The 23954-nt window shown below is 45.8% G+C and overlaps 3 protein-coding genes across 5 annotated transcripts in view; all 3 read left to right on the top strand.

Annotated features, from left to right (window-relative positions):
* LOC310701445 (uncharacterized protein) overlaps positions 1-23954 on the top strand; it is a 79970-nt gene that overhangs the window by 44951 nt on the left and 11065 nt on the right. The window lies entirely within an intron of this gene.
* LOC310701704 (uncharacterized protein) lies at positions 972-22930 on the top strand. Its single transcript, XM_083492988.1, has 2 exons — positions 972-1095; positions 21166-22930. Exon 2 carries the CDS (start codon positions 21394-21396, stop codon positions 22645-22647), a length of 1254 nt encoding a protein of 417 aa, XP_083349114.1. The 5' UTR covers positions 972-1095; positions 21166-21393; the 3' UTR covers positions 22648-22930.
* LOC310700996 (uncharacterized protein) lies at positions 4327-21335 on the top strand (the record flags this gene model as incomplete). Its single annotated transcript, XM_083490957.1, has 3 exons — positions 4327-4427; positions 16590-17765; positions 21166-21335. Exons 2-3 carry the CDS (start codon positions 16667-16669, stop codon positions 21333-21335), a joined length of 1269 nt encoding a protein of 422 aa, XP_083347083.1. The 5' UTR covers positions 4327-4427; positions 16590-16666.

Raw genomic sequence — 23954 nt, 5'->3', positions numbered from 1 at the left:
AACCCCGGAGGTCATAAACAAGCAATACACATGATAAGGAGGATGACCAGGAGGACAGCGGATCATTATCACCTTCATGTGAGATCTGTTTCCTGGCCCTAAGATTAAGATCCTAAGATTACCATATAGAAACCTACTTCAAAGAAACTTGCCCACTATCTCTATGGCCCAGGATGCCTGCCTGGCGAAGCAAGAAGCAACTGGGCTGTGTACGTGACAGGAGAAATGGGCAACAGGGAAAAGGGCATGAAAAGGACACGAATGTAGAATCTTATGGGATTTAATCAGAAATTATCGTCAATATATCAAACCCAGTCAACACAATGTCTTCATTGTGGACACAATGGCTTGATGTACATTTTATAATTCCTCATGGTAATCCCAGCTGATCCCTACAGTACTCTCATTTTGACTCAAGAAAATCACCGGGGGAGGGAATAAATACAGTTGTAATTGGGGAAAATAAATACAGTGGTACCTCAGTTTTCAAACAGCTTAGTTCTCAAACTGCTTGCAACCTGAACTCTTCAAACCCAGAAACGAGTGTTCCAGTTTTGGAACTTTTTTTGGAAGCCGAACATGCTCTGTTCTGAGTATAACTTCCATTTTGAGTGCCAGACTTCTGTTTTCCTTGTGAGGGAAGGCGGGCCGGGTGGCAAGTAGGAATGGGATGGGGCTGCTCCGCTAGGCAGCGTTGCTGCTTGCACGGGAAGAGGAGCTGGATCGGGGCTGCTGAGCTGGGGAGGGGCAGGCTCCGTCACCCTTTCCGTTGAGGGGTTTGAGGCTGCACTCCCCTCAAGGGAGAATTTTAAAGGAGCCCCCCCCCCTCTGCCTCAGATCCCCTGCAACCCTGTGAAGGCAGCCAGGCTGAATAGTTGCTGGGGTTGGGGTAGGTGGAGGCAGCCCGGAAGCTGCATCTGAGAGCCCCTGCACCACCTGAAGGCAGCCAGCCGCTCCTCAGTGGAGCTTCCCACTCCCGCTCCTACTTGTGTGCAAGGAGGAGTGGAGGCAGGGATCTCTCATCGCAAAGCCTCCACTTCTGAGAGATCTCCGCCCTGCTCCTGAACAGGGCTGCCTTCAGAGGTCTTCCAAAAGGTCTTCTGTTCAGTCGTGAACAGAATAATTTAAACAAGGAAACCAACAACGGTATTAAAAGAGAGAAAAACTGGATTTGAAATAACGAAACCACAAGATGAAAAGTCTCCGTACTGAATGAGGGAAGGGGGAGGCATGGGGGGGGGGGCTTTTGAAGTCTCCCTGCTGGCAAGGGAATTCCAGAGCAAGGGAATCCCTCACTGCCTCATCTCCAGCAGGAAGGGGGGATTTCCAGACTGGGACCCTTCACTCTTAGGGGGAGGTGCTGGGGCCTGGGCAGCTGGATGGATGGACGTCAGCCTGCAGAAATGCTCCCCCTTCCTTTCACAGGACTGTTGTGGTGTTGCATGTGAGTGACAAGGCAACACTCAAGAACAGTTCCCACCAACCAACATTACATCATTCCTCCACTGCCCACAAGAGGGCGATCTTTCCTCTACACATGGTAGAATCCTAGAATTGCAGAGTTGGAAGGGACCACGAGGGTCATCTAGTCCAGCCCCCTGCAATGCAGGAATATTTTGCCCAAAGTGGGGCTCAAACCCCCGACCCATAGATTCAGAGTCTCATGCCCTACCGGCTGTGCTCTAAAAGGGAGTTTCAGTTCAAGCAGAGCCCAGAATAATTAGGGTTGCCATATTTCAAAAAGTAAAAACCAGGACAAGCCCAAAATTGCAGTGCTTTTTTTTTTTTAGACAAGGCCCCAAATAAATGCCAAAAAAGCCCATGATTTTTTGATTGACTTGTCTTAAATTCAGGACAAAGTGCCATCTTTTGGAAATTCTGCCTTTGAAATCTTTTGCTAGTCTTTCTTTTGAATGGGGGCAGGGGTTTTTCAATCTGGCCAGTCCCCATACAAAAGAATAAATGGAAATGTATCAAAAAGGGCAGCATTTGGAAACCACCCTGGTTGCAAACCACTCCCGGTCCTTTGGCCTCCTGCTAGCAGAACTGCCTGAACTGCTGGCTCAGCACATGGGAGCAGAGTAGGACTTACTTCCGAGTAAGCAGGCATCGGATGGAAAATTGTGTATCAATATGGCTTTTGGCCGTGAATTTATACCTGTAGCAGGAACCCCCCCCACCCCAATCATTCTGTTTCCACAAACTTCACTCACACTCACACACTACATACGCCACATTTCTGTTATAAATTCATAGAAAATCAACCATACATCGGATTTGCACTGTTCCATTTTTTACTCCATGTGACAAGGACTATCAAAGGGGGGTGCTTGGTTTCTGGTCAGCCATAATCCCTTCACCATCCCAGCACATCCACAGGAGCCCTGCCCAGTTGCTATGTCAACCCTGATAATCCCAGACAGAAGACAATCAAAATCACAAAGAACAGTGGATTCACCACAGGCTGAAACAAAGGACAATGATCAGATCTTCCCTCTGGGGGCAGGAAACTGCAAACTCCCCATTGTCACCTGGAAAGTACTCATGGGGAGGGGGAAAGGAGGAACCAGCTGGGTGACTGGACACTCAGGTTACCACCACAACTCCTCCCTCAACCCCTCCTTTCTGTAATGTATGCATGATGTCAACCCCTTCTGTAATGTATGCATGATGTCAACCCCTCCTTTCTGTAATGTATGCATGATGTTTCTGGGGGTGGGCTTGACCTAGAGGAGGGGAATTTCAAAAGTTTTTATAAGGTCTTGCAGCCCATTGTTCTGGGTCTTTCCTCTCTCTTGCAAGTGAGGGGAACACCCTGTTGCAACAGTTCAATAAAGGCCAAGCCTACAGGCTGCTGTTTTGCTCCAAGTTATCCTGGTTGGTGTCTTTACTTTTTGTCCAAGAGAGCCCTCGGATTTTTTCCTTTAACAACCTACAGCTAAAAGGAAAAATGAAGAAAGACAGTCAGTTAGGATTACCCCCAAAACCCTAAAAACTATTTGTGACCCCCCCCCAGCCAGGCCTCAAAGCCTCGCCTCAAGCATCTGCCCTCAAGTGGTGCAGGGGCTCTCAGATGCAGCTTCCGGGCTGCCTCCACCTTCCCCAACCCCAGCAACTATTCAGCCTGGCTGCCTTCACGGGGTTGCAGGGGATCTGAGGCGGAGGGGGGGGGGGGCTCCTTTAAAATTCTCCCTTGAGGGGAGTGCAGCCTCAAACCCCTCAACGGAAAGGGTGACGGAGCCTGTCCCTCCCCAGCTCAGCAGCCCCCATCCAGCTCCTCTTCCCGTGCAAGCAGCAAACTGATGGATTCTGCAGTCCAGGAATTCCCCCTTTCAAAGGATATCTCAGCCGCGCCCCCCCCCCCCCCAGTAAAAAGTCCTCTGGGGCACGAAGGGGGCAGAGTGTCATATTCCCCGCAAGACCTATATTGGATCCCAGTACGTTTCTGAGCACAATTCAAAGTGTTGGTGCTGACCTTGAAAGCCCTAAACGGTCCAGTATACCTGAAGGAGCATCTCCACCCCCATCGTTCTGCCCAGACCCTGAGGTCCAGCTCCAAGGGCCTTCTGGCGGTTCCCTCCCTGCGAGAAGCCAAGCTACAGGGAACCAGGCACAGGGCCTTCTCGGTGGTGGCGCCCGCCCTGTGGAACACCCTCCCAGCAGATGTCAAAGAGAACAACAACTTCCAGACTTTCAGAATACATCTGAAGGCAGCCCTGTTCAGGGAAGTTTAAATAGGTTATTGTATTTTAATATTCTGTTGGAAGCCACCCAGAGTGGCTGGGGAAACCCAGCCATATGGGCAGGGCATAAATATTATTATTATTATTATTATTATTATTATTATTATTATTATTATTATTATTATTATCATCATCATCATTATTATTGGTTGGAAGGTCTGTCAATACTGCACTCATTTTACCGGGGGAATCCAGGGGGTGGTGTTTTCAACGGGGGGGGGGAGAGGGGCTGGTGTTTGCAGCTGGGCTGGGCTGTCAGGGGGCGAAGCCCTTGCTCTGCATGCAGAAGGACCCCGGCTGAGGGCTTGGCCTGCAGAAGGAGGCCCAGAAGGAGACCCTCCCCCTGCCTAAACTTGCCCAGCTTCCCCCCCCTCCCTGCCGCCAGTTGGGGGGGGCGGGGGCCGGGTCCCCATGGAGCCCCCAGAGCAGGAGGCCAGAGGCAGCGCCGCCCCCTCGCCTTCCCCTCCGGACACAGGGAGAGGGGGCTGCTCTTGCAAATGTAGCTCTAGGGGCGAGCGCGCCGGAAAAGGAGCCGGAAGTGGCGCTGCCAAACGCGCCGGAAGTGGCCAGCCGGAAGAGGAGGAGGGGCGTCGCTGAAGAGCCCCCCCCCCGTCGCCGCCGCCCTTTTTATTGCAGACAAGGAGAGCGGACTAATCCGGAGCCAGGGAGGCGGAGGACCAAGAGGTAAAGGGGGAGGGAGAGAAGGGGGGGGATAGAGGGGGGAGGAGGAGGAAGAGACCCCCCCGCAAGGAGAGCGCCCTCCCTGGGGCCCGTCGACAGGGGCCCCGATCCAGGCCCCGACCCAGGGGGGGGGAAGGGGGGACCCCAGACCTGCAAGGTCTCCTGGGCAGCAGCAGCAGCAGCCCCGCCAGACTCCCCTTCCTCCTTCCTGGGGGGCCGAGAGAGGGAAGGGGAAGGAGGAGCCCAAGCCGGGCTGGGGGTGGGGCTGAGGCCCCCCATTCTCCCTGGGGTCGCCTGGCTGGGGAAAGGGAGAGAGGGAGTCCAGGGAAGGGTTAATGGAAAAGGGGGAGGAGCCTCGACAGAGACCCCGCCCCTTCCAGCACCTCTTATTCCCCAGTCTCCCTGCTGGCAGTCCCAGATCATCTGCATTCACTAGGACTCATCTCCATACTTTGGATTGTCCTGAATTCCACCAATTATAGCCTAGCCCAAACCCAAAAGTCCTGCTAGGATGCATCTTGGCTTCCCTGCTGATGAAACTGAGTGTGTGACGATTGATGATATTTTCATTTATCCATTTTAGACCCCTAAGTAGTAGCAGCTGCCAGGACATTCTCCTGTTCGCCTCTGTATAGTTCCAGCCTTATTTCAGACATTGTGGTAGATTGCAATCAGGGAGGATTTGATATAAGTCAAATTGATTTCAATCACAATTTACGGTAAATCACTAGTCAGTATGATTCTATTTAAATCCAAAATTTCTGATTTGGTTACACTATTAGAAATACACAGACAGATAATTATGAAATCATTCTGAGGTTTAATAAGTTTACTGTCTATATTTGGACAGCAGTTCTGCTGTAATTTATTGGAAGGAGAAAAACAATCATTTCCTTAATAACAACTGAAACAATTTATTTAACTAAAACAATAATATTATAGCATGTTGGTAAAAATATTTTTTTAATATAAAAAACAACAACCAAGCAGACTGAGTTTTAGCGCACATGAAAAACTCAGAACTTAAGCATTTCACCTCCTCCACTACCAGCCCCCCCTTTGGATTGGCTTCTGCATCCAGGTGCCTATTCTGTACAGTTAAGTGTTAGTGCGGCTGTTGGAACCCAGTGGGATTGGGAAGAGGTTGCCAGCCCTGAAGAGCCTTCAGCGCTTGCCTCAAGTCTGACTTGCACAATTATTACACAAAGACCCCAAGATGTGTGGAGTATTCTGCTCACAAGGTTGCACTTTCATTTTTACTGCTTCACACTTAGCTACTTGTGCAGATCTCTTCCACTGCAAACCATCTGTTCATTGAACCTCTTGGAACTCAGCATTTAAGGGGTTGATTCTGTGTATATACCGTATTTTTCGCTCTATAATACGCACCTGACCATAACACGCACATCGCTTTTAGAGGAGGAAAACAAGGGAAAAATATTCTGAATGAAACAGTGGACGTATCATTTTTGTGCTTCATGCTGTGGCCACAGACATGTGATCTGATGGTGAATTTGGGGTGACCCAATGCAAAAATCCTGAGAATCCCTGTGGATCCATGCTTTGTAACCACGTTTTTGCACCATTGCAGCCCCAGGCAACAGTGGGTGCGTGATTTTTTGGGGGGGGCAGGCTGTAGCCATGGACATGCTATGTGCTCTGATGGTGAATTTTGGCTGACCCAATGCAAAGATCCTGAGGATCCATGTGGATCCATGCTTTGTAACCACGTTTTTGCACCATTGCAGCCCCAGGCAACAGTGGGTGCGTGATTTTTTTTTTTGGGGGGGGAGGCTGTAGCCATGGACATGCTATGTGCTCTGATGGTGAATTTTGGCTGACCCAATGCAAAGATCCTGAGGATCCATGTGGATCCATGCTTTGTAACCACGTTTTTGCACCATTGCAGCCCCAGGCAACAATGGGTGTGTGATTTTGGGGGGGCAGGCTGTAGCCATGGACATGCTGTGTGCTCTGATGGTGAATTTGGGGTGACCCAATGCAAAGTTCCTGAGGATCCATGTGGATCCATGCTTTGTAACCACATTTTAAGTGGGGAGGGAAGGAAAAACACAGAAGGCTAAGAATGCAGGAGAGGGCTATAACGTGAGGAAAGGAAGGCAAAAGTTTCCCCCCACCCACCCACCCAAGCCAGCCAGCGTGCTCGCTCTCTCTCTCTCTCTCTCTCTCTCTCTCCCTCCCACCAGCATGACAGAAGAAAGCATTTTAACTGCATTAAGAACTATTTAGCAGCGAAACCTAAGCTTTGCCATCCCTTAAGAGGTACAGACACTGTAATCTTCCAGATCGCATGAATTTACAGGCAAAACACTGTTTAAGGATTTCATCCTTTTAAATGGAAGAAAGCATATTTGAGTGCTGTGTGTCTCCAAAAACAAAAAGCAGGAAGTCAAATCAGAATTTTAAGCCGAACCTGTAATCTCTCTTCCCTTCACAAACATTGTTCCCTCCGGAGCACAGAGAGGAAAGCAGACACTCTTCTTGCCTGGAGGGGAGGGGCTTTCCCTGCTCTTTGTTCCGTTTCAGCAAACACAGCAACGAAACAGAGCAGGGTGGGCAGTAAGACCCTGAGGCAGAATGCAGGAAAGCTGCCACTTCCTCTTCTTGCCTGGAGGGGAGGGGCTTTCCCTGCTCTTTGTTCCGTTTGAGCAAACACAGGAACGAAACAGAGCAGGGTGGGCAGTAAGACCCTGAGGCAGAATGCAGGAAAGCAACAGCTTCCTCTCTCACGGAGCTCCCTTCTCCCTGAAGCGCGGTTTGATTTTTGCCTCATTTTTCGGCTCCAGGGACCACACATTCGCTGCATAACACGCACAGACATTTCCCCTTCCTTTTTAGGAGAAAAAATCTGCGTGTTATAGAGCGAAAAATACGGTAATTCTGCATTGGAACAATGGGATTAAGGTTTTCCGTCAACTCTGTATGTTTATTTTATAACATTTTTCCTGTGAAGAAAAGGCATGTTATCTCTGCAGATACACAAATTCACACTTTTGAGAATGGCAAAAACAAGCATCTGTGACAATATCGTCTCTTTAGAAAAACTTCCCCAAATAATCTTACAAAAACCTCTGGAAGAGCATGACATTGTGAATGGATTAATGGAATTCATTTACCCCAAAAATTAAATATTCCATATAAAGCCTCATGCTAGATAATTAAAAAGAAATCCTTATTTCCTGATGAATAGCCTTTGGACTATAATGTAATTAAATATAAAACTGTCTTTAGATAGACTTTTTCCTCTAAAAGCATTTTATTTTTTTTAAAATTCTGATTTAAAAAAATCTGATTTTTTTTTTCCTGAATAACCTGATTCATAGAGCTCTTGTGTGTTTTAGTTTTATCCTGCCATAAATAAGCGTGCCAGCCAAACATATTTTTGTTTGATGTTTAGTCGTGTCCGACTCTTCGTGACCCCATGGACTAGAGCAGCCAGGCACCCCTGTCCTCCACTGCCTCCCGCAGTTTGGCCAGACCCATGTCTGTAGCTTCGAAGACACTATCCAACCATCTCGTCCTCTGTCGTCCCCTTCTCCTTGTGCCCTCCATCTTTCCCAACATCAGGGTCTTTTCTAGGGAGTCTTCTCTTCTCATGAGGTGGCCAAAGTCTTGGAGCCTCAGCTTCAGGATCTGTCCTTCCAGTGAGCACTCAGGGCTGATCTCCTTCACAATGGATCGGGTGGATCTTCTTGCAGTCCATGGGACTCTCAAGAGTCTCCTCCAGCACCATAATTCAAAAGCATCAATTCTTTGGCGATCTGCCTTCTTTATGGTCCAGCTCTCACTTCCATACATCACTACTGGGAAAACCATAGCTTTTACTATACGGACCTTTGTTGGCAAGGTGATGTCTCTACTTTTTAAGATGCTGTCTAGGCATCTTAAAATATTTTCTTATGACCTTTGTTGTAAGAAAAAACCTGTTCCTTTCCCCTTATGGGGTATCCAAGAGCCCATATAGTCCTTAAGTGGGTTCCTTATAGGTAGGAGAAAATAACAGAGGCCAACCAGAGTATATGGAGAAGCAAAGTGGCTAGTAAGCCTGATCTTTATTGCAACAGTGTCCCCCCCTCACCACAACCAGGAGGGAGGTGTGCACGGCCTTATATAGTCTTTTGAAATTGCCCACCCAAGACCACCCCCCCAAATATCATACAGAAGGAGACTGTCTACAGCAGGAATACATCACAGGAGGCGGTCTACAGCAGAAAACCTGACCCCAAGGATACCTGTTAATGGTCACTAACTGCATTACCTGGGCAGCCTGGCCATTCTTTTGTGATGGTAAATACTTTAGTTCCTGAATCCAGGTCACAGGCCCACCCTGTTCATACCTCCTTAAGGCAGTATTTGTAAGCACAAAGACAATGGGAAGGCTTCCATTTGCCTCCTTTACTGCAGAGGAATATTTAAGTACGTTTCTGAGCACAGTTCAAAGTGTTGGTGCTGACCTTTTAAGCCCTAAACGGCCTCAGTCCTGTATACCTGAAGGAGCGTCTCCACCTCCATCGTTCAACCTGGACACTGAGATCCAGCGCCGAGGGCCTTCTGGCAGTTCCCTCATTGCGAGAAGTGAGGTTACAGAGGACCAGACAGAGGGCCTTCTAAGTAGTGGCGCTTGCCCTGTGGAATGCCCTCCCATCAGATGTCAAGGAATTAAGCAGCTATCTTATTTTTAAAAGACATCTGAAGGCAGCCCTGTTTAGAGAAGTTCTTAATATTTAATGCTGTATTGTTTTTAACACTCGATTGGGAGCCACCCAGAGTGGCTGGGGAAACTCAGCCAGATGCGCTGGGAATAAATAATAAATTATTATTACTATTATTATTAGTAGTCTGTGGTGCTCAATGTTTAGGTATAGTAAATACTAGTAAATACTAGGATTTAATTAGAACTTGTGTGTTATAGCGGGGATATGCCCAGGCTTCAGCATACAGGCAACTCTCCGCAAGCCGTGGGAGCCCAGCGCGGGTTCCTCCTACGTCTTGCGGAGATCTGCGTGACGCCTGGAGAGTGAGAGCGACCCTTCTCGCTGTGAAGCCTGGAGAGCGAGAGGGGTCAGTGCGCACCGACCCTCTCTCGCTCTCCTGGCTTCAGCGAAAGCCTGCATTCGCCCCATAGGACCCACACACATTTCCCCTTCATTTTTGGAGGGGGAAAAGTGCGTCCTTGTCAGTGTTTGTAAAAAGCATATTCTTGCAGAGTTTTATTCTTAAAAGTCTTTGTGCAAAACACGACTGAATAACTATACACACCAGCACCAACCAACCAACTAACTAACCCAAACACCAGCCTCAGCAACAAACTAACATTTCATGCTGACCCAGCTTTATTCGCATTAAAGAAACAGCGGCCATTTTAGCCGTGACACCCCTTCTGATTCTTAAATGCGAAAAACCCCAACAGAAACAATGCATACATACATTATATACATAAACCCAGTTTTGTCAACGTGTGTTCTTCTTCCCTGAAGAGAACCCCTTCCCTGAAGAGAACACCTGTGTTTCAACACAGTCCCATAGTCCATCTCTCCTTAACAACTGCTGCATTTTAATTGACCAACTCAGCCAGTTGTTTTCTGAGAGAAGTTCAAAAGGGATGCCTCCCCCAATATTTACAACTTGGGAAGACTGGAAATCTGCCATCTCTGCTGGTGCTTGCTGAGCCCCTTCTATGGTGTCTCCAGCAATCTCTCCTGACTCTCTCTTTAGAGTCCAACTGGATGGTCCTGGCTGGCACTCACCGGCTTCTAGCTGCTGCCTCTGTTGACCCTCAGGTCCCGCCTAGCTCTGCAACTGGTGTAGCCGCTCTGTGAGTCGCCTACTGTGGTCCTCTAGCAGTTCAAACTGTTCCAGTAGCCGACGCTGAGTGCTTTGCTGATCCTCAGATCCTAGCCGCTCCAGCGTCGCTGCAGACAGTTACAGCTTGCCACCAACTGCTCCAACGCACAGCCACTGGCTTCGTACACCACCAGGACTCACCAGCTCCCTGCTGAGATGCTGTCAGTCGTTTTGCACTCTGCAGATGCTCAGAAACACTGGGCCCATAACCTGTCAGTGTTTGTAAAAAGCAAAAAAAAAAGAAGGAAAGGGTTCTGACCTCCCTTTGTCTCCTCAGTCTCCTTGTCGGCACAAAAAGAGTCCATGAGAATATTCTTGCAGAGTTTTATTCTTAAAAGTCTTTGTGCAAAACACGACTGAATAACTATACACACCAGCACCAACCAACCAACTAACCCAAACACCAGCCTCAGCAACAAACGAACATTTCTCACTTATATATACAACTTGGTGCAGACCGCTGAGTCATGCTGACCCAGCTTTATTCGCATTAAAGAAACAGCGGCCATTTTAGCCGTGACAGTTCTATGGGGCGAAAAATACGGTACTTAACACTTAGCTTCTGTTACACATTATATCCACATAAGTCAATAGAAAAAGTATAAAGAGATGATGTTCCCTTTGGGAAATTTGGTTTTGGCAACCGCAAAACAACATCCTTGAAATCATATTATATTTAGAAATGACTTTGGCCACGTAGTAAACAACAGGTTTTTTCTTTTCAAATTTAATGAGTTTAGAGTTTATTGTACACTAAGCGGGGCACTTTTATACATATCAATGTGTCCCAATGTCTTAGTGTATCAAAGTGCCCCAACGGACATTTTCAAAAATCTAACAATTGTTAATAAAGCCACTGAACTTATTTGAAAATCACCTGTAATCCTGATTACTGAGTGGAATAACTTACCTTTGGTATTTTTAAATCTTTTATTTTTAAATAATATTTATTACTTTTAAACCTTACAAAAAAGAGAGAAGAAAAGAAAAAAAAAAGAAAAAAAAAAGAAAGAACAAACAATACAATACAATATATAAACAATACACAACACGACATTAACACATTAAACAAAACAACAACAAAAACAATTCAAAAAGAACACACATCATACCATCTCAATACCCTCTCTTTCATTCCCTTGTTTCATCGACCTCCTCTCACCTCCCATTTCTATAAATTATTTCAGCAAGTCCTTTCCATCTTTCTCTATTTTCTGTCATATAGTTATCTCAACATATTTTAACCTTATTTTCCATTAATACTAAAATACGTATTTATGCTTAATTCCTTATAACATTTCTACTAAAGCCATATAATTTCATTCCAACATTTTCCTAACACTCATTAATTTTACATTACAGTGGTGCCTCGCAAGACGAAAAGAATCCGTTCCGCGAGTCTCTTCGTCTTGCGGTTTTTTGTCTTGCGAAGCAAGCCCATTGACGGCTTAGCGGATTAGCGCTATTAGTGGCTTAGCGGATAAGTGGCTTAGCGGCTTAGAAAAGGGGGGGAAGGAAAAAAACCCCGCAGGAACTCGCAAGACATTTTCGTCTTGCGAAGCAAGCCCGTAGGAAATTCGTTTTGCGAAGCAACTCCAAAATGGAAAACTCTTTTGTCTAGCGAGTTTTCCGTCTTGCGAGGCATTCGTCTTGCGGGGCACCACTGTATTTCCATAGATAAACTTTAAACTTTTTCCAATCTTCTCCCACCGTCTCCTCTCCCTGGTCTCGGATCCTGCCAGTCATCTCCGTCAATTCCATATAGTCCATCAACCTGGTGATCTTCTGTCCGAGGCTCTTAACTCTTTTCCAAGTCCCTTCTGCAAGTCTTCTTCATATTTATACATGCACTTTGCTTTGTCTTCTGCTGATCTTGTTCTTATTTTCCTTCCTTTGATGCTGAAGAGTAGATCTCGGGGAAATTCCCACCTAGCAATGTTTTTATTCCTTCTTGACAGCTCAGCCAAATCTCCATAGTTAAAACTAAGATCCCAAAGATATTTCAGGACGTATTTCAAAGTTCCTCTAAATCTGGAGGTCCCCACAACTCCAATCTCCTCCTGACCCAAGTCCAGGTCCCAGAGGTCAATAAATCCCTGCATGAAGGGATCTATCCAACTTTCCTTCTCCAGTCCAAGCGGGGCTCCAATCCTCAAAATCTGACTTTCCCTAAATTCAATCATAAAAGGCATCAACTTATAGTCATCAAATTACATCTGTAAGGCTGGGGCTCTCTCCCTGTCCACTTGTGCTATTTTAGGTTCAACAATGACAACTTTCTCCCCCGCCTTCTCTACAATTTGCCATGTCAAAGTAGATCCCTGTATCGATTCCTGAATAGTTTCTGTATTAATGTTCGCTTTTTGTCCAAAACTAGTCACTTTTTGTCCCAAGTTATCAATTTTTATAGTCATCACATCCGTCTTCTTATGGAGCTGTTCCAGTGAGTCATTTATCTTACATAATGCAACCACTAAGGCTTCTGTCAACATTCTTAACAATCCAAGGTCAGTCCCAGATTCTCACAGTTTTTTATCTTGCAGCTGGAGAGCCCCCCAGCTCAACTCATGTAACAATTTCAAAAGCTTCTTCTAGAGGGAAACAATTTCGATTTGTATCAATCCTTTTAAGCACAGTTCAAACAATAAAGTTAGTTTCAATTTTCAGTTACTTTTAATCCTTTTTAAACACAGAGGGAGACAATGGAAACAATGTATTTCTCTTATTTAACTAGCTGTCAACGAACGATCTATTCAGATTCAATGGGCAATTCCAAAACGTCGGTCTTACTAGCAGACCGTTTCCAGGTTCAGAGCGGTGGTAATTTGACTTTCTTCACTCTCTCCTGCAGGCTTACACGATCCAAAATTTCCCCCCTCTTCTCCTGCTTCCAAGGGGGGTTTAGTGATTTTAACCGATGGAAGTTTAATCCTTTACGGAAGGCTTTCCAAGACTTGCAGCCTCTATGCTTCAGTCTATTTACAAAAAGGGGAGGCGGACTTCCTTTTTGAAACCTCCCCGTTTCGGTGCCAAATTAAGACGTTTAAAGCTCCAATTTTCCGTTCTACTCACGGGTAATTGTTTTAGAATCAAATTGTCCACAGGAAAAAGTCAGCGCTCTCCAGCAATAGCAATGCGGCTTCACTCCGTGAAAGAAGCAGTCAATACGAAGCACCGCACCACTCACCCGTCGCTCCAGATCCCCGAAAACAGGTTTCCCCGCGAGTAGAGGAGGCGCAAAAGGTGCCAGCCGAATCCCACGTTCACAGGCTTCTCCCGCCTGTGATTTTTAGTGGGTCTCCGCCTTCGCCGTGGCGGCCAGACCCAGATTTCCACAAAGCAAGTTCCTCCCGATCAGAGGAATTCAGCCATTACTGGAGGCGCTAACCCTTAGTGTATCAAAGTGCGCCAACGGACATTTTCAAAAATCTAACAATTGTTAATAAAGCCACTGAACTTATTTGAAAATCACCTGTAATCCTGATTACTGAGTGGAATAACTTACCTTTGGTATTTTTAAATCTTAACTAAATGACGTAAAAAAAGTGTTGGAACACTTACATTTCACATAATCTTTAGATGGTCGTGCTAAAAACACACCTACTCTCTTCAAACGCCAACGGCTAACTGGCGGCCAGCGCAGTCGCAACTCTTCTACTCACACATGCATAGGCACATTTGGGTGATGTCGCGACATGAATATCATCTCTTGATATTGAAATATTATTGGTGTGTCAATGTCCCCCTTGCGTCAATGTGCCCCACCTCCCCCATTCCGCATTTTCAGAGGAGGGGGGGAAAGGGGAAAGTGTGTCCCCCCAGATAAGACTCCCATCCTCCCTGGCCATGGGCCATCCTTGCTTGGGCAGGTGGTACTTTGAGTCCAACCACAACTGGAGGACCAGAGATTTGCAGAAATAAATCTTTGGGTCCAGGCAGCACTTCCTCGGCGTAGGCTCTGCTGACCTGGCCAAAGAAATGCAGAGTAGCAGCGGTCCTGCTTCCGTGTGAGATAAAGGGATAAATCAAGTCCAAAGACAGTCCGTTCTTATCTCCAGTAGCTTTATTTACAGAGTAATAAATCCATCAGACACCATCGGAAACTTCGGCCATTTCTCTCTCACAGCAGCTTCTAAGCTGAGCTGCTTCTCTGTCCGTTGCAGAGACAGATCTGAAGAGCGTCAGAACAACATCCTGTGATGCACTTCTCTGCATCGAGCTCCTCCCAGCTCCTCCCAGATCCAGATACAGGACACCACGGAGTTTTAACCTTGTCAGTTCCAAACTCCACAAGAGATGCCTCAACTCAGCACAGAAGGTTCCTCTAGGGCGCAGTGTTACTTGGGAGTTGGTGGAACTGGATCTTAAGGGTTCTTGAGACATTTCCAAGGGATTATGATTGGTATCCAGACCCTAACACTATAAAGCCAAGGTGTCCACACTGAGCAGTTTATCAACCCTGCTGGCCGCTGGGGAAGACCTTCTGAAGACAGTGGTTTGCCCCCAATGTTAATTCCTTCCTCCACTGCTGCTGCCCACACTAAAGGAATGTCTGGATGAAATCCCAGGGATGTCTGGCTCCTATTACAAAGAGATCCAGTTGATATTCTAGAATAAAGTGTGGCTAAGATTCTGAGTCACAATCATGGCTGAGAAATACAGCCAGGGAATATGAAACTGATTTGAAGATTGGATTCTTCTTTACACATTATTATTATTATTATTATTATTATTATTATTATTATTATTATTATTATATTACATTCAGGAGGACACACCACGGGTTTCCTTCTTCTTTCTTTTCTTTCCAACAATCATAATAATAATTATAATTATAATTTATTATTTATACCCCGCCCATCTGGCTGGGCCTCCCCAGCCACTCTGGGTGGCTTCCATAGAAACCAAAAATACAGTAAAATATCACACGTTAAAAACTTCCCTGAACAGGGCTGCCTTAAGATGTCTTCTGAATGTCAGGTAGTTGTTTATCGCTTTGACATCTGCTGGAAGGGCGTTCCACAGGGTGGGCACCACTACCGAGAAGGCCCTCTGCCTGGTTCCCTGTAGCTTTGCTTCTCGCAATGAGGGAACCGCCAGAAGGCCCTCGGCGCTGGACCTCAGCGTCCGGGCAGAATGATGGGGGTGGAGATGCTCCTTCAGGTATACTGGACCGAGGCCGTTTAGGGCTTTAAAGGTCAGCACCAACACTTTGAATTGTGCTCAGAAACGTACTGGGAGCCAATGTAGGTCTTTCAAGACCGGTGTTATATGGTATTGGCGGCCGCTGCCAGTCACCAGTCTAGCTGCCGCATTCTGGATTAGTTGTAGTTTCCGAGTCACCTTCAAAGGTAGCCCCACGTAGAGCGCATTGCAGTAGTCCAAGCGGGAGATGACCAGAGCATGTACCACTCTGGCCATTGTTATTCACCTTTAATACCTTTTTCAGTGTAACACATATTTTTATCTTGTGATATTCAGATGAAGAGAGGTATAACAATTTAATAAATAATTCTCAGTTGGAGCAGAGCTAGAATATCCGGAAGCCCTTGGCCACCCAGGGCAAAGGAGGAAGAACAGTGAGAGAGGCCTGGACAGGGAATCTCCGCTAAGATAAGCCAGTGTCAGGAGGCGGGTGCGAGACCCAGTGGCATATAATTATTATAAATCATAATAGGGGTGGGTGTCTCAATCTGGCCTTCCCAGCAGTCAGGCTCCAGCTGCTTTCCTTCTGCATCTCCAGCTCTCTCCATTCAAGAATGCAAGGCTGAGAGATGGAGGTTCCACCCCAAGAACATTGTCCCACTGAGCACTCCTTCAACCAGCCACAAGCACCAAGCCTTGTCACTAGACTTATATATGGGTCTCCCAAAATGGTCAGTATGGACCTCCTGAGGCCAAAGGGACTCTGCAGGTGATTAATAAACATCTAGAGGTCGAAGGGGACAAAATGTGGCCCAAGGGGTGGAGGATTATAGTGCAGAGGATGAAGAACTTCATGATGAACTTAGGACCCTGATGAATATTGGCTTCATGGAACATAGAGCAGCTCCCTTTCCTGTGATAAACCATTTTTTATCAAACGTAAAGCCCACAGTTAAACTGTATTCTAAGATAATGCTGCTTCATTAATGCTTAATTAAAGGTTAGGAAAGGCTGATGATGCATTACCATTATTTAACATTATTTCATCTGTCTTTCCGAAAAATTTCATATGGAGGACAGGAAAGAATGTACGAGATGTCAAAATAAGAGCAGGTGCTAATTGATGTGTGTAATATTCCTTTGTTCTCTTCCTAGGTTTCCTTTCCTCCCGCTCCTCCCTGTTGAAAGAAGACAATGGAGAAGGCAGTCAAAATTATGGAGGGCCATGTCCAATGGGAATAACAAAGAAACCATATAAATTCATGGATTGTGAAAAGAGAGAGGAGAAACAGTTTGAAAGTATGGAGTGTGGGAAGAGTTTCACTGACAGTGGAACACTTGGAAAACATCAACGGACTCACACGGGGGAGAAACCATTTGAATGCATGGAATGTGGAAAGAGTTTCACTCAGAGTGGATACCTTAGAATTCATCAACGGACTCACACGGGGGAGAAACCATTTAAATGCATGGAGTGTGGAAAGAGCTTCAGTCAGAGTGGACACCTTAGAATTCATCAACGGAGTCACACGGGGGAGAAACCATTTAAATGCATGGAGTGTGGAAAGAGCTTCAGTCAGAGTGGAGACCTTAGAATTCATCAACGGAGTCACACTGGGGAGAAACCATTTAAATGCATGGAATGTGGAAAGAGCTTCACTGAGAATGGAAAACTTAGAATTCATCAACGGACTCACACAGGGGAGAAACCATTTAAATGCATGGAGTGTGGAAAGAGCTTCAGTCGGAGTGGAGACCTTAGAATTCATCAACGGACTCACACGGGGGAGAAACCATTTAAATGCATGGAGTGTGGAAAGAGCTTCACTGAGAGTGGAAACCTTAGAATTCATCAACGGAGTCACACAGGGGAGAAATCATTTAAATGCATGGAGTGTGGAAAGAGCTTCAGTAAGAGTGGAGACCTTAGAATTCATCAACGGACTCACACGGGGGAGAAACCATTTAAATGCATGGAGTGTGGAAAGAGCTTCACTGAGCGGGGAAAACTTAGAATTCATCAACGGAGTCACACGGGGGAGAAACCATTTGAATGCATGGAGTGTGGAAAGAGCTTCAGTCAGAGTGGACACCTTAGAATTCATCAACGGAGTCACACAGGGGAGAAACCATTTGAATGCATGGAGTGTGGAAAGAGCTTCAGTGAGAGTGGACACCTTAGAATTCATCAACGGAGTCACACAGGGGAGAAACCATTTAAATGCATGGAGTGTGGGAAGAGCTTCAGTGAGAGTGGACACCTTAGAATTCATCAACGGAGTCACACTGGGGAGAAGCCGTTTAAATGCATGGAGTGTGGGAAGAGCTTCAGTGAGAGTGGACACCTTAGAATTCATCAACGGAGTCACACAGGGGAGAAGCCGTTTAAATGCATGGAGTGTGGGAAGAGCTTCAGTGGGAGTGGACACCTTAGAATTCATCAACGGAGTCACACTGGGGAGAAGCCGTTTAAATGCATGGAGTGTGGGAAGAGCTTCAGTGAGAGTGGACACCTTAGAATTCATCAACGGAGTCACACAGGGGAGAAACCATTTAAATGCATGGAGTGTGGAAAAAGCTTCAGTGGGAGTGGACACCTTAGAATTCATCAACGGAGTCACACAGGGGAGAAACCATTTAAGTGCATGGAATGTGGAAAGAGCTTCAGTCAGAGTGGAAACCTTAGAATTCATCAATGGAGTCACACAGGGGAGAAACCATTTAAATGCATGGAGTGTGGAAAGAGCTTCAGTCGGAGTGGAGACCTTAGAATTCATCAACGGAGTCACACGGGGGAGAAACCATTTAAATGCATGGAGTGTGGAAAGAGCTTCAGTCTGAGTGGAAACCTTAGAATTCATCAACGGAGTCACACAGGGGAGAAATCATTTAAATGCATGGAATGTGGAAAGAGCTTCAGTCAGAGTGGACACCTTAGAATTCATCAACGGAGTCACACAGGGGAGAAACCATTTGAATGCATGGAATGTGGAAAGAGTTTCACTCACAGTGGATACCTTAGAATTCATCAACGGACTCACACGGGGGAGAAGCCATTTAAATGCATGGAGTGTGGAAAGAGCTTCACTGAGAGTGGAAATCTTAGAATTCATCAACGGACTCACACGGGGGAGAAACCATTTAAATGCATGGAGTGTGGAAAGAGCTTCAGTCAGAGTGGGCACCTTAGAATTCATCAACGGAGTCACACAGGGGAGAAACCATTTAAATGCATGGAGTGTGGAAAGAGCTTCAGTGGGAGTGGACACCTTAGAATTCATCAACGGAGTCACACAGGGGAGAAACCATTTAAGTGCATGGAATGTGGAAAGAGCTTCAGTCAGAGTGGAAACCTTAGAATTCATCAATGGAGTCACACAGGGGAGAAACCATTTAAATGCATGGAGTGTGGAAAGAGCTTCAGTCGGAGTGGAGACCTTAGAATTCATCAACGGAGTCACACGGGGGAGAAACCATTTAAATGCATGGAGTGTGGAAAGAGCTTCAGTCTGAGTGGAAACCTTAGAATTCATCAACGGAGTCACACAGGGGAGAAATCATTTAAATGCATGGAATGTGGAAAGAGCTTCAGTCAGAGTGGACACCTTAGAATTCATCAACGGAGTCACACAGGGGAGAAACCATTTGAATGCATGGAATGTGGAAAGAGTTTCACTCACAGTGGATACCTTAGAATTCATCAACGGACTCACACGGGGGAGAAGCCATTTAAATGCATGGAGTGTGGAAAGAGCTTCACTGAGAGTGGAAATCTTAGAATTCATCAACGGACTCACACGGGGGAGAAACCATTTAAATGCATGGAGTGTGGAAAGAGCTTCAGTCAGAGTGGGCACCTTAGAATTCATCAACGGAGTCACACAGGGGAGAAACCATTTAAATGCATGGAGTGTGGAAAGAGCTTCAGTGGGAGTGGACACCTTAGAATTCATCAACGGAGTCACACAGGGGAGAAACCATTTCTGCTGCTCCAGAGAAGCGGACACGGAGCAATGGATCCAAACTACAAGAAAGAAGATTCCACTTAAACATTAGGAAGAACTTCCTGACAGTAAGAGCTGTTTGACAGTGGAATTTGCTGCCAAGGAGTTTCTTCAGGAGCATCAGCCTAAGTAAAGTAATTTTCTCCCTAGTTATAATTCATCTGGTTGGCTGAAATCCACAAAGATGTTTTCTTTTCCAACAAATCCTTATACATTTCCCAAGCTCTTTATAAATTCTTCCTAATTACATAATTAATTACAAAAAAAGTATTTGGTATTTTGCCTTCTTTTGAGATACCTTTCTGCATGGCGGCATATAATTATTATAAATCATAATTGGGGTGGGTGTCTCAATCTGGCCTTCCCAGCAGTCAGGCTCCAGCTGCTTTCCTTCTGCATCTCCAGCTCTCTCCATTCAAGAATGCAAGGCTGAGAGATGGAGGTCCAACCCCAAGAACATTCTCCAACTGAGCACTCCTTCAACCGACCACAAGCACCAAGCCTTGTCACTGTAGCAGGAACCCCCCACCCCAATCATTCTGTTTGTACAAACTTCACACACACTCACACACTACATACGCCACATTTCTGTTATAAATTCATAGAAAATCAACCATACATCGGATTTGCACTGTTCCATTTTATTTTACTCCATGTGACAAGGCCTATCAAAGGGGGGTGGCTTGGTTCTGGTCAGCCATAATCCCTTCACCATCCCAGCACATCCACAGGAGCCCTGCCCAGTTTCTATGTCAACCCTGATGATCCCAGACAGAAGACAATCAAGATCACAAAGAACTTGCATATGGGAGTGGGTTCAGCATGGACTGAAACAAAGGACAATGATCAGATCTTCCCTCTGGGGGCAGGAAACTGCCAACTCCCCTTTGTCTCCTGGAAGTGACTCATGGGCAGGGGGGAAGGAAGAACCAGCCAGGTGACAGGACACTCAGGTTACCACCACAATTCCTCCCTCAACCCCTCCTTTCTGTAATGTATGCATGATGTCAACCCCTCCTTTCTGTAATGTATGCATGATGTTTCTGGGGATGGGCTTGACCTAGAGGATGGGAATTTCAAAAGTTTTTATAAGGTCTTGCACACCATCTTTCTGGGTCTTTTCCTCTCTCCTGCAAGTGAGGGGAACACCCTGTTGCAACAGTTCAATAAAGGCCAAGCCTACAGGCTGCTGTTTTGCTCCAAGTTATCCTGGTTGGGGTCTTTGTTTTTGTCCAAGGGAGCCCTCGGATTTTTTCCGGTAACATCACTAGACTTATATATGGGTCTCCCAAAATGGTCAGTATGGACGTCCTGAGGCCAAAGGGAATGTGCAGGTGATGAATAAAGATCTAGAGGTCGAAGGGGACAAAATGTGGCCCAAGGGGTGGAGGATTATAGTGCAGAGGATGAAAAACTTCATGATGAATTTAGGATCCTGATTAATATTGGCCAGGTTCATGGAACATAGAGCAGCTCCCGTTCCTGTGAGAAATAACTTTTTATAAAACGTAAACCCCACAGTTCAACCGTATTCTAAGATAATGCTGCTTCATTAAGAATAATTAAGGGTTAGGAAAGGCTGGTGATGCATTACCATTATTTAACATTATTTCTTTTGCCTATGCTAAAAAATTTGAACATATGGAGGACAGGAGAGAATTTACAAGATGTTAAAATAAGAGCAGGTGCTAATTGATGTGTGTAATATTCCTTTGTTCCCTTCCTAGGTTTCCTTTCCCCCCGCTCCTCCCTGTTGAAAGAAGACAATGGAGAAGGCAGTCAAAATTCTGGAGGGCCATGTCAAATGGGAATAACGAAGAAACCATATAAATTCATGGAATGTGAAAAGAGAGAGGAGAAACAATTTGAAAGTATGGAGTGTGGGAAGTTTCACTGACAGTGGAACACTTGGAAAACATCAACGGACTCACACAGGAGAGAAACCATTTAAATGCATGGAGTGTGGAAAAAGCTTTGGTTGGAGTTCAAACCTTCGTATACATAAACACACTCACACGGGGGAGAAACCATATGAATGTAAGGAGTGTGGAAAGAGCTTCAGTCAGATTGGACACCTTAGAAACCATCAACGAACCCACACAAGAGAAAAACCTTATAAATGTATGGAGTGTGGAAAGAGCTTCACCGATAGTGGAACATTTAGAAAACATCAACAGACACACACGGGCGAGAAACCATTCAAATGCATGGAATGTGTAAAGAGCTTCAGTCAGAGTGGATACCTTAGAATCCATCAACGGATTCACACAGGGGAGAAACCATTTGAATGTTTGGAGTGTGGAAAGAGTTTCAGTACAAAGAGAGGACTGAATATTCATCATAAAACTCACACTGGGGAAAAACCATTTGAATGTATGGAGTGTGGTAGGAGCTTCACTGATAACCGAAGCCTTAGAATCCATCATCGAACTCACACAGGGGAAAAACCATATAAATGTATGGATTGTGGAAAGAGCTTCACTTACAGTGAAGCACTGAGAAAACATCAACGGACTCACACAGGGGAGAAACCATTTAAATGCATGGAATGTGGAAGGAGTTTTATTGATGGTACAGCACTTAGTATCCATCATCAAACTCACACAGGGGAAAAACCATTTGAATGTATGGAGTGTGGAAAAAGCTTCACTTGTAGTGGAACACTTAGAACCCATCAACGGACTCACACAGGGGAAAAACCATTTGAATGTATGGAGTGTGGAAAAAGCTTCACTTCTAATGGAGCAGTAAGAAGACATCAAAGGATTCACACAGGGGAGAAACCATTTAATTGCATGGAGTGCGGTAAGAACTTCACTGATCGTCAAACACTTAGAATCCACCATCGAATTCACACAGGGGAAAAACCATATAAATGTGTGGAGTGTGGAAAGAGCTTCAGTCGGAGTGGTGCAGTAAGAAGACATCAGTGGACTCACTCAGGGGAAAAACCATTAAAATGCATGGAATGTGGAAAGAGTTTTATTGAGAGTAGAGAGCTGAGAACCCATCATCGAACTCACACTGGGGAGAAACCATTTAAATGCACTGAGTGCGGAAAGAGCTTCAATCGCAGTGGAACACTTAGAAAACATAAATGGACTCACACAGGGGAGAAACCATTTAAATGTAAGGAGCGTGGAAAGGGCTTCACCAATGTTGGAAATGTTAGAAGACATCAACAGACTCACACGGGAGAAACCATTTAAATGTATGGAGAGTTGAAAGAGTTTCTTTCAGAGTGGAACCCTAAATTCATACACAGGAAACTTAGACGACATCAACAGACTCACTCGGGGACAAGCAAATAAATGTATGGAGTGTGGAAATAGCTTCAATAGAAGTGGAAACCTTGGCAAACACCAGCAAACTCAAAGAGGGAAAACCACTTACGTATATGGAGTGTACGTAGAGCTTCAGTCCTGATGTTCCTACAAAACATCAATGGACTCGCAAGGAGGAAAAGCTTTAAGAGTTGAAACCCTACAATCCACAAACAGAAAATCAGAAATGGATTGAATGGAATAGTGTGGGAAGTGTTTCGATTGCTTTATATATAGATAATTTTATTAATACACTGGTACCTCGGGTTACATATGCTTCAGGTTACATATGTGTCAGGGAACTGCCATCAGTGCCGGAGGGAGAGAGCAAGCTCCAGAGAGATTCCAGAGAGCATCCCGGGATGGGGAGAGGCAGCCCATCTTCTGGGGAAGAGAAGCAGCGTAGCACCAGTGGAGAAGGGGGGCAGATGGGGGAATCGGCGAGGCGGTCCCATGACTCCTTGCCGGGGACCAGCGGGGAGAGTAAGGGTCCTCCGCTGCCTACGCCCTCCTTGCGCAGAAGGCTTCAGCGCAGGGAGAGTAGGAGGAGACTAGGCGTCAAAGAGCTTCTTTGCTGGAAGAAGTTTAAGAAACGCCCACTGACGGATTCTGCCAGCGATTGAGAGAGCCACGGGTGAGTGGCTGTCCGGACAGAAAAGGTTGACTCAGGCAACCCAGCCAGGTGTTGGCACTGGCTTGCGCACGAGCAACCCCTAGAACCATTACAATATGCTTCAGGTTAAAGACTCCGCTAATCCAGAAATAGTGCTTCAGGTTAAGAACTTTGCTTCAGGATGAGAACAGAAATTGTGCTCCGGCGGTGCAGCGGCAGCAGGAGGCCCCATTAGCTAAAGTGGTGCTTCAGGTTAAGAACAGTTTCAGATTAAGAACGGACTTCCGGAACGAATTAAGTACTTATCCTAAGGTACCACTATATATAATTTTATTTATAAATTGCTTTCAAAAATAGAAGCATTCACTTCCGGGTTGTTGGCATTTGAAATCCCCAAACATTCGACTTCTGAAGCGTTCAACAACCGAGATTCCACTGAGTATCCAGCAATAGTGTGTTGTCCAACGATATCCATTTTTTTAACCAACAAGAAGAAGCTGCTTCATAGTAGAAAATCTAGCAGTGCGAAGCCACCTCTATTTTTAGTATCTATCAAAATTTTATACTGTATTCTTGGTGT

Source organism: Podarcis liolepis, assembly GCF_965112155.1.
Source record: "Podarcis liolepis genome assembly, chromosome: 2".
Lineage (NCBI taxonomy): Eukaryota > Metazoa > Chordata > Lepidosauria > Squamata > Lacertidae > Podarcis > Podarcis liolepis.
Note: the sequence above shows the minus strand (reverse complement) of the source record. Positions and strands in the feature narration are given on the sequence as shown.